Genomic DNA, 16,956 nt, shown 5'->3' on the forward strand with positions numbered 1-16,956 from the left:
GTGATTTTTTGGGTCCTCGTAGGTCGCAAAAAAGCAATAAAATGTGTGACTGTTTGCACTATGGAGGCAAATGAAATTCGTTCCCTGGCTCAAGTCATAACTTCCATATCAGTGTGCTACTTCACGTCACATTACACTTGATCCAGTTTTAGTACAAAGCATCTTAAGTGCAGCTTTAGGGGTGCGTGTGGTGCTGGTGGGGGGGGGGGCTGTAAAATCCTTATTTCCCTCTAAGCCGATACTTATTTCCACTTGCCATGCATGTACTGTATGCGGTAAAAGCTCCAATCCTCTCAAGTATGACATAGCTCCTCCTCCTCCCCTGCTCGTCTACAGGGAGTCGGTTGTTTGCGACGCCTCAAAATTGCGCCCAGCACCTGCTGAACGGCGAGACGCTGAGCGGCGTCTACACCATTTACATCAACAGGGACCCCAGCCAGGGCGTGCAGGTGTACTGTGACATGAGCACGGACGAAGGAGGCTGGATTGTAAGACCTTGCCCAGATCGGTTCCATATGTATATGTATATGTATATGTATATGTATATGTATATGTATATGTATATGTATATGTATATGTATATGTATATCTGTTGTCTGTTATCACTGTTTTTTTTCCCAGGTGTTTCAAAGACGTCAGAATGGCCTGACTGATTTTTCCAGGAAATGGAGCGACTACCGGGTCGGCTTTGGAAACCTGGAGGATGAATTCTGGCTAGGTAAGGCTCACGGGGCTGAATCACAAATGGTCAAGAAACATACCGGTATACTGTATTCGATCAAATACTGTAATGCCCCTCGATTTGAATGAAAAACGAATCCCTCCTTAAGAATATTTAGGATTGGCAATATTGGTGTACCACCAGAAAAACTAGTCGACTTGCACACCACGATTGACAATTCAATTGAGTAGTCTAGTAGGCCCAAGTGTTCATCAAAACGGAGGTAAGGGTTCTAGTCCTAAAACGTACCATAATTTCTCAAGGATAAGATGCATTTTTTTGGGGGGGGGCTCCTTCAGTACACTTATTTTTATGAAAAAGGAGTTATTCGTGGAAGATTAATAACAATGAAATTATCGTGATTATTGCAAATATAAAAATTACATTCTGGCTTTGTGTAACAAGAAGGCAAAGACACTTTTTAATACTTTGAGTATTTGTAATCTCACCGTCCCCACATCCTGAAAAGGAAAACCAACAAAACATCCTCACTGTTTTGATGCCCCCGCCCCACCACCACTCATTATGAAACAATAATCATATTCATGACTAAATGTGCAAATGAGTTACCTTCCTCAAAATGCCACATTTTTTTGTGCAGTTGTTTTGCTGCAGATGATTAAAGGAGATTATTACATGAATATTTCATTAAGAACTTGAGAGGAAGAAAATTTGTTTGGGTTTTTTGTTGTTTTTTTTTTTAAGCTTCTTGATTAGACAAATTAAATACAACCACAGGGAGTTTTATATTATATTATCACTCCACTACAATGCTCACTGCTCACTTTTTTAGCATCATGATACGAAAGGGTTCAGGCAGCCATCCGTCCATTAGTGAGAAGTATGCAGTCAGGTGTCATTTTTACATCAATCCCCGATTTTGAGCAATCTGCGATACCTATTATTCAGCATTACAGGCTTTTTTAAAAGAAGGTCTTAACATTCTATCTCAAAAGGAAATGATAGCGTAACATCACTGTCTGCAGGTATGAATCAATCATTTATTTGCTAAATGGAGCTATTACCTGCCAGAGCGGTGGTTTGTTGATGTTATGTAGAAATGGCGCACGAGAAAAGAACCAAAGTGAAGCTGTCTTCTTATTAGCAAATAGCAGATGACATTTCTTGCCCAGCTGCCAACATTTTGACCTTTTTTTAAAAATTTAAATCAGGACATTAAGTGTGTCTGCATTCAAACCTAAAAGCCTGCATGTCCCCTCGAGTGCACTCCAGGACTCAAGACCATTTGGAGTTCAAAGACTTACTTTCCCTGTTTTCAGCCTTCCAGCACTTCTTTCTTTTAAAAGCAGCCTAATGTCACCTCAGGATGTCGAGAGGCTCTTTGCTTCATTGTAAGCAACCGTCCCCACCCCACGCCATCAATCCGGTTCAGCCTTCTGGAAAATTGCACTCTATCCTATTGTACTTGATAATAACATACAGTGATAAGATAATGAAATGCAATGTAAAGAATTCAACACTGTAACACTGATGCTAAGGTGTTTTCCAGTTCTTTGCCGCTTGTTAGCAGTAAGCTAAATGTACTCTTCAAAGGCAAAATATTGTGGTTGTTGATAAAACACGTGAAATTCTTTTCACTTTAGGTTTAGTTTGATGCTAAACATGAACTGCGAGTGGCAATAAACACTATGAAACACATGAGCATCATAACAGAATTCACAAAAAAAGAGGCTTCCAGCTTTAATTGTCATTCCCAGTTGAAGTTGACTGTCAAATTCAACATAAAGAGAATTATATTTGGATTTGGAACCACCACATAGCTTTGCCTTACACCAGGCATGTCCAAAGTCCGGCCCGCGGGCCAAATCCGGCCCGAGGTCGAATTTCATCCGGCCCTCGGCCCCCGTCATAAAATCAGTGCCGTCTGGCCCGCAGGTTGAGCGCAATGGAACACGTGTTGCATTGACTGAGGTCTCGTCGACTGGTGAGTGATGTTTCATGGAGTACTGCTTCCCTCTAGTGGCTAAATGAGTAATAGCATTCACTAAATGAGTAATAGCATTTAGACACTAGAGGGCATCACTCACGAGTTAACAAGACATCACTCCGTGTTTATATTGACTGTTATGTCATATTTCAAATTCCTGTTTCAAATGAACCAAAAGAAATTCTTAAGATTGTTGAAATTCAAATAAAAATGGAAATGTGAAACAGACTGGCTTACTAAAATTTGTTGAACAATATTGTTGTTCAATGTAAAGAATGTCAGCCAAGGTCGGCCCCCCGACATTTTACCACATAAAATCTGGCCCCCTTGGCAAAAAGTTTGGACACCCCTGCCTTACACAAACGACCGCTAGCTTAATGCTAACAATGTCAACCCTGTTGACTGGCTGACGAACAGCATCAGTGGTGTTAAAACCACATCAGCAACAGACAGTACAACAATACACGCTGGCATTTCTATTTTTTTAACCTTTGGGAAACGTGACTAGCATGACTGCAACTTGCTGAGACAGGTTTGAAGGTCTTCTTTGCATGTGTCTCTATATATGTATGCTACTGCCAAGGCACACATATCGGAGTGAAGTGGAACCATTTTACGAAACTCGCATCGAGGAAACATACTGAACGTAGAAGAAATTAGCCTTTTATGACTTTCAACAGACATAAGGACTCTTCACGGTTAGACATTCAACGCTACGTGTCACGTTACAATTACGTAAAATGAGGTTTGCCCTGTAATACTGTCCTAATGTTAAATAGCCCCTCATTTTCAGACAAAAGAGACGGAATTGCAAAGTCCCTACGTCTTACGCAGATTGCCGTGGACGGCCATTTGCTGTACAGTAATCAACTCAAACGCATGCAGAACCGTGATATACAATTATAGAACTGTAGTCACTGAAAGAAACACTTAATTGGCCTGAGGTCAAGAATATGCAGATTAAGCTTCATTGTTATGTATTATATTTTGCAATTGGCCACCAATGAGGCTGGGCCAGTGCCGTGCCTCTTCCTTTTTGTCACGTTCACAACGTAATAACCCAGAGGAAGCACGCTTATTCTAATTACAATCCTATCTTCATTGCTTTCTCTTTAGATTCCTCGCCCTTTTTCCTGCAAGTGTGCAATGATGATAATAAAAGGTGACAAGGTGATTTTACTGCTAATGTTATAGGAAGAGGACTCATTCGTGTGCCCAAAATGCCTTTTTAAATGGCGGCGCGCGTTTGGAATAGAGCAGAGACTCATGCAGTGAAACTATTCAAGGAAGACATTTTTATAGGCTGATAATGCAGCGATGTTATGCCATGCAAATTAACGAGCCAACGTTCTATTCCACCTTCATTACTACAACAGTTTTTTTTCCCCCACCCCATCTCCCTGTCACCTCAAGTGCATTGGACTTGTACGGGAGATTAGATTTGCTTCCCGCTGACGTATTACAGCAGAATTGCACGTCCTTATCAGCCGAGGCTTTGGCGGTGTGCGATTGTATCTGGGAAAAGTCCAGTTGAGAGAGGCTGCTTGTAGATGGTAGCATCTTCGCTTATTTTTATTTATTTTTTTTGCAAGACATTCTGATCTCTCAGGTCAACACGGCGCCTTATCACCCGTCACACCTAAATCCTTTCCGGAGATACCGGACTGGACAATATATTTTCAAAAAGCGACGCAAGGTCTCGCATTTGGGTTTCCTTGCCAGTGTAACTCACCCAACACACCACGTAGGTTAGCAGCTGAAGGAAAAAAAAATGCTGCGATACATTACAGTGCAAAATTGCAGCTGATCATTTGTTCCTCCGCATGTTTTTTTTTTTTTTCAAGTGGCTGTCGGGGTTGGTTGTCTTTTTACTCTCGTGTGACTTGCTCATTATCAAAACATTTCTCTATTTAATTGAAGCTTAAGCCGCTGGCTCGAAATGTTTATCTTCTAATGTTGAATTTTGGGGGGTGAAATGAATAAATAGCCAATTCAAAACTAAAGACATTGCGACAACAAATGGCACCATAATGGTTGTAACACACAATTTAAATGTGCAGAGACAAATACAAAATATATTTCAACATAAAACGAGCGAGGAACATGAACCGCGGCCGGCCTACTGTTTATAGCAACATAAAGAACAAGACCACGGCCGACATATTCCGACACTCTCCCCTCACTAAAACCAGCTGGTTTTTGGCATTGCCTCGTGACAAAGATTGCGTTCTGTAATTTATATATCAGAAGCCTTGGACAGTGCTCTGGATGGACTTATTTAAATTCCCTTTCTTTGACTGCCCTCATCATGACATCTGGTGGCGCTAGGCCTTGCTTTGTTTTCAGTATCATGTTTCTTGACAAAAATAAGAAAATAGAATGAAACGGGAGAAAAACATATGATCATCATGCGTGACTTTGCTGGCAAAAAGGGGCTGCTGGCTGAGAATGTGACAACCTGGTCAAAAAAAAAAAGCTGCAAAAATTATTTTTTGTTTTGTGAACATGTCACATGAATGACACTTAAGTGCCGGAATCCATAAAAGTTCTCATTTCACTCCACCACCTTCAACAGCAAGCGATGACATTGCAGTTTTTCAAAAGTCAAACAAATGTGAACAACGGTGGCCCCTTGCAATGTTTTGTTCTTGTTGTGCAGGTTTGGACAACATCCAGCGGGTCTCCGCTCAAGGCCGCTACGAGCTGAGGATCGACATGAAGGATGGGCAGGAGTCCGTCTACGCCAATTATGATAAGTTCTCCTTGGGAGATGCCAGGAACCTGTACAAGCTCAGGATAGGGGAGTACAACGGCACCGCCGGTAAGTGCTCGGATATTAGATTGACACATGGGAGTGTTTGCAGCCTTCCGCTAAACATGCTTTCGGTGTTAGCGCAAACAAGAAAGCATTGGCACGGCAATTGCATTTATTATGTAGAACTCGATATCTACTGCGATTGGCCGGCAAACGACTCGGCGAGCTGTAACCCCGCCTCCTGCTCAGGATGTTCTGTTTATCATTCATTCATTCATTCATCTTCCGAGCCGCTTGATCCTCACTAGGGTCGCGGGGGGTGCTGGAGCCTATCCCAGCCGTCTTCGGGCAGTAGGCGGGGGACACCCTGAATCGGTCGCCAGCCAATTGCAGGGCACACATAGACGAACAACCATCCACGCTCACACTCACACCTAGGGACAATTTAGAGTGTTCAATCAGCCTGCCATGCATATTTTTGGAATGTGGGAGGAAACCGGAGCACCCGGAGAAAACCCACGCAGGCCCGGGGAGAACATGCAAACTCCACACAGGGTGGCCGGTGCTGGAATCGAACCCGGTACCTCTGCACTGTGAAGCCGACGTGCTAACCACTGGACTACCGGGCCGCCTTGTTCTGTTTATTTTGACTTTTTTTTTTTTCCGACGTTTTGTCAGACTCAACCACAATCGTCATTTCATCCTTAGGAGTCTCATCCGCTCTGTTTTTATACTTCTCTTTGCCGTCAGCGCAGCGTGTTGGCGTTCTATGCACAGCCGTAGCAACTAACATGTCACCCCACTGTCTCTCGCTTTCTCTCCCCCCCCACCCCCCCTTTTGAAACGTTAGGTGACTCTCTGAGCTACCACCAGGGACGGCCTTTCTCCACAAAAGACCGAGACAACGACATAGCTGTCACTAACTGTGCCTTGTCCTACAAAGGAGCGTGGTGGTACAAGAATTGCCATCGAGCCAACCTCAACGGGAAGTACGGCGAGTCCAGACACAGTCAGGTCAGTCCAAGAGAGAAATCCATAAATAGTGCTGCGTGGTCCACTTGAATCCACTTCTTTCACGATGCCGATGCGCATCCGGTTTTGCTTCGGTAGAACAAATAAGTTGCTTAGTCCAAGGTGTCGGAATTTCTATTGCTGCTCGTCAGTGTAATAAGAATGGAAAAATTGATCAATCACAGTGAACGAATTTATTTCCATTCATCAGCTAGCAAACTTGCTGACCGTTGATCCCTCAAAACAGGATTTGAAACGCCCCCAAAAGCCTTTTATTCTATTTGATACGCAATCTTATTATTCGCGTTGTTTTTGATTATCGATCATATCTCTGCAAGACAGTCTGCCGTTGTTCCTGTCGTTCATTTAATTGCATCAAAAATCCAAAGAACGAGATCCCGGATACAAGCGGCCGAAATTAGTTTTCTCCGCAGGGTGTCCGGGCTCTCCCTTAGAGATAAGGTGAGAAGCTCAGTCATCCGGGAGGGGCTCAGAGTCGAGCCGCTTCTCCTCCACATCGAGAGGAGCCAGATGAGGTGGCTTGGGCATCTGATTCGGATGCCTCCTGAGCGCCTCCCCGGTGAGGTGTTCCGGTCATGTCCCACCGGGAGGAGACCCCGAGGAAGACCCAGGACACGCTGGAGAGACTATGTCACCCAGCTTGCCTGGGAACGACTCGGGATCCCCCGGGGAGAGCTGGAAGAAGTAGCTAGGGAGAGGGAAGTCTGGGCTTCCCTGCTAAAGCTGTTGCCCCCTTATCTACGATAAGCGGTAGATGATGGATGGATGGATGGATGGATGGAAAAATCCAAATCATACCCTGCTAGTACAGTTAACCAGTAGTTATGCTTTGCAATGTCCTTTCTTTAGATTTTACTTTATGGAGTGGGTCCCTTTTGATGAAAGCAAGAGAAAATGTGACTTGCCGCCCAAATGGGTCGGCGATGGACAGTGAAAGATTCAATCGCTCTGGACTAGGCATCCTCCATCAAAGTGCCCTTGAGCAAGTTACCAAGCGCTTCACAGCCTTGGATGTGTGTGTGTGCGCGCGCGTGCGCGAGTGTGTTTTGTCCACTTAAAGAGACGGGGTCCGACGCACTCCTAATGTCTCCTCGGGGGCTAATTAGGTAAGTGAATCAGATTGAATCCCTGCGCTGGCTTCACTGATTGGCCTGCCGTCGGAGCTCTAATGAAAAGGTCACACTTCCCAAGGACCGAAACTACTCCAGCAGTTGTCCGCCCATTATGAGACGTGATATTTATCGATCCAAACTGTCTGCCGCGGTCCCCCGGGGGGGCATTGCACGCTTGGAAATGATTGAATTCATCCTGGAGCAGGGCAGGTGAATTATGTGGAGGGGAAAAGGCCACAGTTTATCACAGCGATTCTTTGCATGAGTGCCAGCGTGTTTGTGTGTGTGTGTGGCGGAGGGAGGGGGGGTGTGGGGGGGGGGGGTTGTAGGGCTGAGCTGGTCCTCCTTTCAAGCTACTGATATCTTTGAGCCTTGTGCCGAGGCTGCGTCATGCCAAGTGGCAAAGCGTTACAGCCTGCCTTGTTAGCTTTCCCGCTGTCCTTTTGAGAAACGAAGGAGCCGCATGGAAGCTGCAGGATGGAAGATTATTAAAAGAAAGAAAAATTGTGAAACTTTCCCTCATTTGCAAAGTGAATATTTTGACGAGCGTCACAGCTCACCTGTTTTCTGCGTTTGGTTATGTGACGGTCGCAAGACGAGCAGCGTGATGTCATTTTTGTCACGTCGCGTGTCCGCCAGCAGGTGGCGGGTTTTCTCACCCGCCATCTGCGCACCTGTCCGTAATTTCGGGCTGATTACCCTCCTATATTAATGAGACTCCGGCAGTTCTCCCACTGCCGGAGAATTCCTCACCGTGCCATTGATCTCTCGTGCTAACTCCTCTATTTGTAGATTACTCGTTGCCTTCTTGCCTTGCGGCCTTGACTCTTGCCATTCGCGTTAGTCACTAAATTGAATACTTAGATATTGCCTAATCAGTAGCTCCTCGCACTTTGTTTTTCAGCGAGCGTTTTCAGTTGTTTCCTTATTTCTTCCCTGGTCCTTATTTGACCAGCGTTTTGTGTTTCCGTTTTTTCCCTGTCGGGCTCTTTCTGTTTTTGTCATTAAAGACACTCTTTGCTTTGAGAAGATTCTTTCGTTGTCTGTTTTCCGGGGATCCAATCCTTTATTTTTTCGTTCTGCACGGAGCGATCATTATCGCTTCGGGCAGATCGTGACAGAATTCTCCGGCCACCATGGATCCCGCAGACATCGAAAAAATTTTTTCCGCTCTTTCCCGACAAGAGCAACAGATGAGTCAGCAGGGCCAAGCCATTAGGGAACTCCGTGGCGCGGTCTCCATGCTGGCTCATCGGTCCGATGATTTAGAACCTCGGTTGGTCCGGGTGGAAGAGCGGAGACCATCTCCCCCCGGGGTTCATTCTATTATTCCCGAAGCGCCCTCCTCATATCCCGTTATGACGAGGGAGCCATCGCTTCCACACCCCCCTCGCTACGGGGGCGAGCACGGGCAGTGTGGACACTTCCTCCACCTGTGCTCTCTCATATTCGACCTACAGCCTTCTGCCTATGCTAATGACGCCGCCAAGGTGGCTTATGTCATGAGTCTGTTAACAGGTCCGGCGGCATCGTGGGCGATTGCGACCAGTGACGCCAAGCCGAATCTCCGTACCTCGTTCCCCGACTTCGTGGCTGCGTTCCGCCGGGTGTTCCATCATCCCGTGCGAGGCAGAGAGGCAGAGGGCCGGCTACTCGCCCTCCGCCAGGGAGAGCGATCGGTAGCGGATTACTCCATCGAGTTCCGGATCCTGGCCGCCCAGAGTGGATACGATGATCGGGCGCTGTGTGGCCTGTTTCGCCGCGGGCTAAACCCTCAACTCAAGGACGAGCTGGCGACCCGCGACCACAGCACCAACCTGGAGGAATTAATCGACCTCTCCCTCCTCATGGACAATCGCCTGAGGGAGCGAAGCCGGGAGCGTGGAGGTGATCGGTCCCAGTTCCGACGAACACCCACGGAGGAACAGGTGCAGCTGGGAGGCAGGGACGCTGGTGCGGAGGAAAGAAAGCGTCGTTTCAGCGACCGAGCGACGACTGACGGCGTTCCACCATCTCCTCACGCCGCAACCAGCCATCCGGGGTCGTCACCCCCTGCCCACCAGGAGTACTGTGAGTCACGACCGCGCGCGCCCCCCTTCGAGTCTAGGCGAGTCGACTCGCGGCCTGGACACCCCAACAGACTCGAACTCGAGGGGGAGATATTAACGGGGTCCCGGTCGTGGCGGGTTCGGGCTCTGGTTGACTCGGGGGCTGATGACTGTATAATGGACACCGATCTCGCATCCGAGCTGGGTTGTTCCGTGGAGAGGTTGATAGATAGGAAGCGGGTTTGTGATCTTGATGGGCGCCTCCTGGCGGTAGTTACGCATAGGACGGAGCCGTTGAAACTTCTACTGTCCGGCAACCATGTCGAACATCGCCGTTTTTACCTAATGCCGTCTCGCAATGCCCCGATCGTTCTCGGGTTACCCTGGCTGAAGACGCACAATCCCGTGATTTCCTGGGCGCGCCCAGCGATAGACAGCTGGAGCCCATATTGTTACCAGCACTGTCTTCAATCGGCCGTCGGGAAGCATGAACGTGTCACGCCCCCCGAGGAGATCTGCCTTGACGGAGTGCCGGATTGCTATCGGGATCTAAAGGAGGTGTTCAGCGAGGATCGTGCCCACTCTTTGCCCCCACACCGCCCCTACGATTGTGCTATAGACCTGCAGGCGGGCGCTCCGTTGCCGACCTCGCGGCTGTATCAGGTGTCCCAACCCGAGCGCGAGGCATTGACGGAGTACATCAACAGCTCGCTCGCCGCAGGTCTTATTAGACCATCGCGTTCACCGTTAGGGGCGGGTTTTTTCTTCGTAGGGAAGAAAGACAAGACCCTGCGACCCTGCGTAGACTATCGGGGATTAAACGAGATAACAATTAAGAATAGATACCCGCTACCCTTGCTGGACTCCGCCTTCGCCCCATTGCAGTCAGCCACCATTTTCTCCAAATTAGACTTGCGCAGCGCTTACCACTTGATTCGCATCCGGGAGGGTGACGAGTGGAAGACGGCTTTTAAGACCCCTCTGGGTCATTTTGAATACCTGGTTATGCCTTTTGGGCTCACCAACGCCCCTGCCGTTTTTCAAAATCTAATTAATGATGTGCTAAGGGACATGATAAACATCTTTTGTTTCGTTTACCTTGACGATATTTTAATTTTTTCCCAGTCACTACACGAGCACCAGCAACACGTTAGGCTGGTGCTACAACGTCTACTGGAGAACCGGCTCTTCGTCAAGGCAGAAAAGTGTGAATTCCATGTCCCCGTCATCTCCTTCCTAGGGTTCATTATTGAACAGGGCAGGTTAAGGGCGGACCCCATTAAGACGCGTGCAGTCACTAACTGGCCGGTTCCGTCCAATCGCAAGGAACTGCAGCGCTTTCTGGGGTTCGCCAACTTCTACCGACGCTTTATCCGCGGTTATAGTCAGAAGGCGCTCCCCTTAACCCGCCTTACGTCCATCAAAACCCCATTTAAGTGGGATTCGACCGCGGATGCGGCGTTCGCAAGCCTGAAGGCGGCGTTCACCAGTCCCCCCGTACTACAGCACCCTGATCCTGATCTCCCCTTTATCGTGGAGGTGGACGCCTCGGATTCGGGGGTGGGGGCTGTGCTGTCCCAGCGCTCTCCGGTCGACCAGAAGTTGCACCCCTGCGCCTTCTTCTCCCGTCGACTCAGTGCCGCTGAGTCCAATTACGACGTGGGCAACCGTGAACTGTTGGCAGTTGTGACCGCCTTGCAGGAGTGGCGGCACTGGCTCGAGGGGGCAAAGGAACCCTTTACGGTCTACACGGATCATAAGAACCTCGCCTACCTCCGCTCCGCCAAAAGACTGAACGCCCGTCAGGCCCGGTGGGTCCTCTTCCTTACCAGGTTCGACTTCATCCTCACCTACTCTCCCGGGTCTAAGAACACCAAGCCCGACGCCCTCTCCCGTCTCCACGAGCCTGCGGGGAGGGATCGATCCCCGGAGACCATCCTCCCGGCCCGGTGCGTCGTGGGGGCCGTCCAGTGGGAGGTTGAGCAGCGGATCCAGGCAGCCCTGGAGGGGGTTCAGGTGCCGACGGAGTGCCCAGCAGGGAGGCTATTCGTACCTCCTCCCTTACGATCTGAAGTTCTGCAGTGGGGACATGGGTCCAAGGTGGCGTGTCATCCCGGGGTGAACCGGACTGTGCAACTCGTCGCCCAGCGTTTCTGGTGGCCGGAGCTCCGCAACGACGTGACGGAGTTCGTCAAGGCCTGCACCTCCTGCGCCTGCGGCAAGTCGTCCCATCAGCCGCCGGCGGGACTGCTCCAGCCGTTGCCCATTCCTCCTCGCCCGTGGTCCCACATCGCCCTGGACTTCGTCACGGGTCTCCCGCCTTCCCGGGGTCGAACTGTCGTACTCACGATCGTGGACCGCTTCTCCAAGGCGGCTCATTTTGTTCCTTTGTCCAGGTTGCCGTCGGCGCTGGAGACCGCCGACCTCCTTGTCGAACACGTCTTCCGTCTCCACGGCATTCCACTGGACATTGTCTCGGACCGGGGGCCCCAGTTCGTATCCCGCGTCTGGAAGCAGTTCTGCCGGTCCCTCGGGGCCACGGCCAGTCTGACCTCGGGGTACCACCCCCAGTCCAATGGACAAGCCGAGCGTGCCAACCAGGATCTGGGGGCGGCCCTCCGCTGTGTGTGCCTTCACCGTCCCTCATCCTGGGTCGACCACTTACCCTGGGTGGAGTACGCGCACAACACCCTCGTCTCTTCTGCCACTGGTAGGTCCCCCTTCATGGCCGCCTACGGGTACCAGCCGCCGCTGTTCCCGTCCCAGGAGGGGCAGGTGGAGGTCCCCTCTGTGCAGCACCACCTCAAGCGGGCCCATCGCGTGTGGAAGGAGGCCCGGGCTGCGTTGTCCCGCACGGCGGCCAGGAACCAGCGGATCGCGGATCGTCGCCGGCGCCCGGCTCCTTCATACGTGGTAGGACAGAAGGTGTGGCTGGCGACTAGGGATCTTCGGCTGGCCGGCACGTCTGCGAAACTGGGACCCCGATTTACTGGACCGTTCGAGGTCGAGGCCGTCATCAGTCCGTCTGCAGTCAGGCTCCGGCTGCCGCCCACCATGAAGGTTCACCCCGTCTTCCACGTCTCCCTACTCAAACCCGTGTCTTCCAGTGACTTGGCTCCTCCTCCCACGCCGCCGCCCCCTCCGCGGGTCGTCGACGGTGACCCGGTGTACACGGTTCGTGCCATCCTGGACTCTCGGCGCAGGGGAAAGGGGTTCCAGTATCTGGTCGACTGGGAGGGCTACGGGCCTGAGGAGCGGCAGTGGGTGCCTCGCTCCTGGATCCTTGATCCATCCCTTTTGCGCGACTTCCACGCTACACATCCATCCAAGCCGGGTAGTCCGCCGGGAGGCGTCCATTGAGGGGGGGGTACTGTCACGTCGCGTGTCCGCCAGCAGGTGGCGGGTTTTCTCACCCGCCATCTGCGCACCTGTCCGTAATTTCGGGCTGATTACCCTCCTATATTAATGAGACTCCGGCAGTTCTCCCACTGCCGGAGAATTCCTCACCGTGCCATTGATCTCTCGTGCTAACTCCTCTATTTGTAGATTACTCGTTGCCTTCTTGCCTTGCGGCCTTGACTCTTGCCATTCGCGTTAGTCACTAAATTGAATACTTAGATATTGCCTAATCAGTAGCTCCTCGCACTTTGTTTTTCAGCGAGCGTTTTCAGTTGTTTCCTTATTTCTTCCCTGGTCCTTATTTGACCAGCGTTTTGTGTTTCCGTTTTTTCCCTGTCGGGCTCTTTCTGTTTTTGTCATTAAAGACACTCTTTGCTTTGAGAAGATTCTTTCGTTGTCTGTTTTCCGGGGATCCAATCCTTTATTTTTTCGTTCTGCACGGAGCGATCATTATCGCTTCGGGCAGATCGTGACAATTTTCAGTCGTCAGCTCGTGGTACCACAAGGCAAAATGGCCGACCGCTCACATGGATCATAGCGGTGGATTTTTCTGCTGGACTCATTTACTGCCAGTGGCATATTTTTTTTTGGGGCGTTTAAGAATCCTAACTTTGAATCCCAGGTATGTATTCATATATTTTTTTAGACAGAACATATTATCGTCCAGAGAGTTTTTTTTTTTTTGGACCCGCCCATTAAGGACACGCTTGAGATATAATGCAAATTGTGGATGTCTTAAAATGAAACATGGCCCCGCCCCCGCAGTCCTTCAACCCCGCCTCCGCACGCACCTTTTCTCAAAATCACTCTTTGCTTATCCTTGCAGGGAATTAACTGGTACCACTGGAAGGGACACGAGTTCTCCATTCCCTTCGTGGAGATGAAGATGCGGCCGTTCAACTTCCGCAGCATCAGCAGCAAGAGGAGGCGGTCGGCGCCCGTATAGGTTGCCTGCCTGAGCGCCCTCCTAATTGAGAGGCGGAGACCGATTTGAGCTCGGGCGACCGTTTTGATGATGATGCTCGTCCTTTCCATTTTTGTTTGGCAGTTGAAGGTAAAAAGAAACAAAAAAAAATTTATGATTCAATTTAAAGCTCCAAAAGGAATGATGAAAAATCTGTCCTTTTTTTTGTTGTTGTTGTTGATGTTGTAAATAACAAAAATAGTCAAGATTTCTTTTTTTTTCGTTTGAATTGTTTTAATGAAGCAGCAAGTGGTTGGCAATCTTGATTCATAGCAGCGAGCATCAAAGGAAAACATCGTCCGACCTCTGTTTGTCTCCGCCTCGCATCCACGTAGAACCGTCTTTCCCTGCTGTCCTTCCTCCCGGGAGATAAAGAAAACTGTATGTAATTTATTCCGCTCTTTGAATGACAATTCTTCTGCTTTCTGTAAAAAAAAAAAAACAGCAGAAACAATAACCAGGATGCGTTATTTTAGCCACTACCAATAACACTTTTAACAACAACGCTAAAGGCCGTTACTGTAAGATATATAAATATATTTTTATAACTGACATTGTGGCAAAGGTCCATCCCATTTTGATTTGATGCCTTTTCATGATTACATTGGTGTAAAAAGGACAACGCGGGCCTCTTTGACACTCTTTATTTCCCAGGTTGGCTTCTGTGTCATCAAAAAAAAAATGTTGGAGCAAAGTTGCGCCCGCGTTATTCCACCGTTTCAGAACCAGGACGAGATTCGTGACAAAAATCCGTACGTCACCGCCATAGAAAGCCGGACAAAGACGCATTACTTGTCGTAAATGAAGAATCATTGGGTGTGAAATTGGATCATTTCAGCGGCAAACCTTTTTAGGCGTCCTGACTTGCCGCATTCTGTTGAAAATGTACGTGAACTTTTTCGGTTCATGTTTTGGGAGATTTCTGTGTGAAAGAGGCTCAAGAGATGGGAGCATTCAAGTCGGACATTCAGATTCACAAACATTCTCTCACGTCGGACTCATCCCTTGCAATATACCGTATTTGTGTTCATGATTAATATATTAATCTTTTATTTTCTGTGTGCATTGAACGTAATTTCCGTAGTTGTCGCATTTTTTATTTTTTTTAGTTTAGTTTCAAGCAGTGTGTGTTGTATCTCGTCATAGTGATGGTTTGAATACCAAAGATTGCGAACCATACGAAGAAATAGGAACAGATAGAAGCCGGGCATGTCAAAAAACACAAGCATACAAATAATGAGGTTCGGTCTGCGCTTGTGCTTGCACAAATTGTTCACGTGAACCTTTAAAAATGGACTCATGATGCCACCAACATTAAAAAAAAAAAGGAAACCTCATGGGTCAAATTATATAAACCAACCACCCCCCTCACTAACAGCCCCCAAAATATTGAGTGATCCGTTGTTGTTTAATTTCACACTTAATGGGCTCCCACTATTTTTATCCGCCAAATTAAACAGTTTGGCAGAATATGTCCCCCTTTAAAGTTGCAACCTGACCTCATACTGTCAACTTCCTCCAATTTTGATGCCAGCATAGACTCAATTCAACCTCTTCATTTATCATGTAGTCGTGTCGCCATGAAGATATCTCGTCTTTTAGAAGTAGACGAATGCCAAAAAAAAAAAAAAAAAAAAAGATTCCCACTACATCGCAGTTCCACTTGTCTTTATTACGTCACATTTGCCGATCCGGGTTCAAGTCACTTGTTGAAATAGTTGGTAGCGACATTTCCCGGGGTTCTGTTAATACTTGTGCCATCTTGGATCGTGATCGCCGCTAGAGTTAGGTCATCTTGTAGTGTGCATTAACCACTTAGGCGGAGTTTGTCTCTGGGCGTCATGAGGAACAAATGGAACATTGAATGTGCTTTGGAATATGAGGGATGTTACGTCATGTCAGACTTTTTACCTTTCGCATTACTTGGGATTTAGTACAAAAAGTGTATTTGAGAGATTAAGGTTACTCTGAAGTTCGCCGACAATCTGTTTGTAACCATCACAGTACCAATTTGTAATTCCTTGCCCATTCCAGTTCAAGAGACACTAAAGTTAACAAATGAGTATTCCTGAATCTTCATTTGAAGTTTCTCACTACTAAAAAAATAAATAAAAATATAATAAACTTTTTTTTTTTTTTTTTTTGCAATGTCAAGATAACCACTTTGGCGTAATTTCGTTTCAGGTGACTGTAAAAGTGGTTCAAAAGAAAATGTCCTCGTCACTATATAAACACTCATGGTTTACTTTTGCAGGTGTACTTTTGTACTAAGTGTGACACTGTAACTTCAGCAAATTTGAAATGTTGCCATGTAAATGCAAAGGTTTGGCTCAATGTACTGCTGCCTGTTGGGTAAGAAAAAAAAAAAAGGAAAAAGAAGATCTGATACACGCTGAAAACTTGGGATTTGTTGTTGGATACCGTTGGATATTGCTGTCAAAATTGAGCTCTAGTTTGACATAAACGTGTACGATATAGTTCCTTTTATAATACATTTTCTACATATTAATAAAATATTCAAATAGTCAATTTCCTGTTTCAATTTTGCTTGGAATAGAAATAAGTGCTTTCCATCTTGACTAAGGCCTCAGGTCCATTTTATGAGGCCCAAAGCATGACGCTGCCGCGCAACCTTGAGTGCAGGTATTGTCTTTGTATTGTATTGGGTGACGAGCATTTTTTTTTAAACAGCTTCCTGTTCAAGACGTTTCCTGCACATGACCGAAAGACACTCATGCATGCAGTGGATAAGTGTTTCAGTCTTATGAAATAACACCAAAGCTCTGCATTCAGCACTTTGGGACAGTCGCTCTTTAATCACGGTGTATTCAAATGATTCGCTAATTATGCATGCAAGTGTCAGGTCAGCAGAAACAAGATGGTGACTAATCGGCTTGCAGGGCGTTAAAAGTGAACACGCTTTATAGAAAGGTCAGAGCAGGACAGCCAAAGCGAGTGAAAGACTCGTGTCCGCACA

General features: G+C 47.8%; 1 protein-coding gene across 3 annotated transcripts in view; it reads left to right on the forward strand.

The window, feature by feature from the left end:
- The window catches only part of tnr (tenascin R (restrictin, janusin)), a 111,058-nt gene extending 94,550 nt beyond the window's left edge, over window positions 1-16,508 (forward strand). For all 3 annotated transcript variants that reach the window (XM_052087258.1, XM_052087260.1, XM_052087259.1), the window contains 5 exons: window positions 337-488; window positions 622-718; window positions 5,329-5,490; window positions 6,275-6,438; window positions 13,842-16,508. In XM_052087258.1, coding sequence (XP_051943218.1) covers window positions 337-488; window positions 622-718; window positions 5,329-5,490; window positions 6,275-6,438; window positions 13,842-13,961 — 695 coding nt within the window. In that variant the 3' untranslated portion in view covers window positions 13,962-16,508. The remainder of the gene's footprint in view (window positions 1-336; window positions 489-621; window positions 719-5,328; window positions 5,491-6,274; window positions 6,439-13,841) is intronic.
- The last annotated feature ends 448 nt before the right edge of the window (window positions 16,509-16,956 follow it).

This window comes from Hippocampus zosterae, chromosome 15, assembly GCF_025434085.1.
Source record: "Hippocampus zosterae strain Florida chromosome 15, ASM2543408v3, whole genome shotgun sequence".
Taxonomy (NCBI): domain Eukaryota; kingdom Metazoa; phylum Chordata; class Actinopteri; order Syngnathiformes; family Syngnathidae; genus Hippocampus; species Hippocampus zosterae.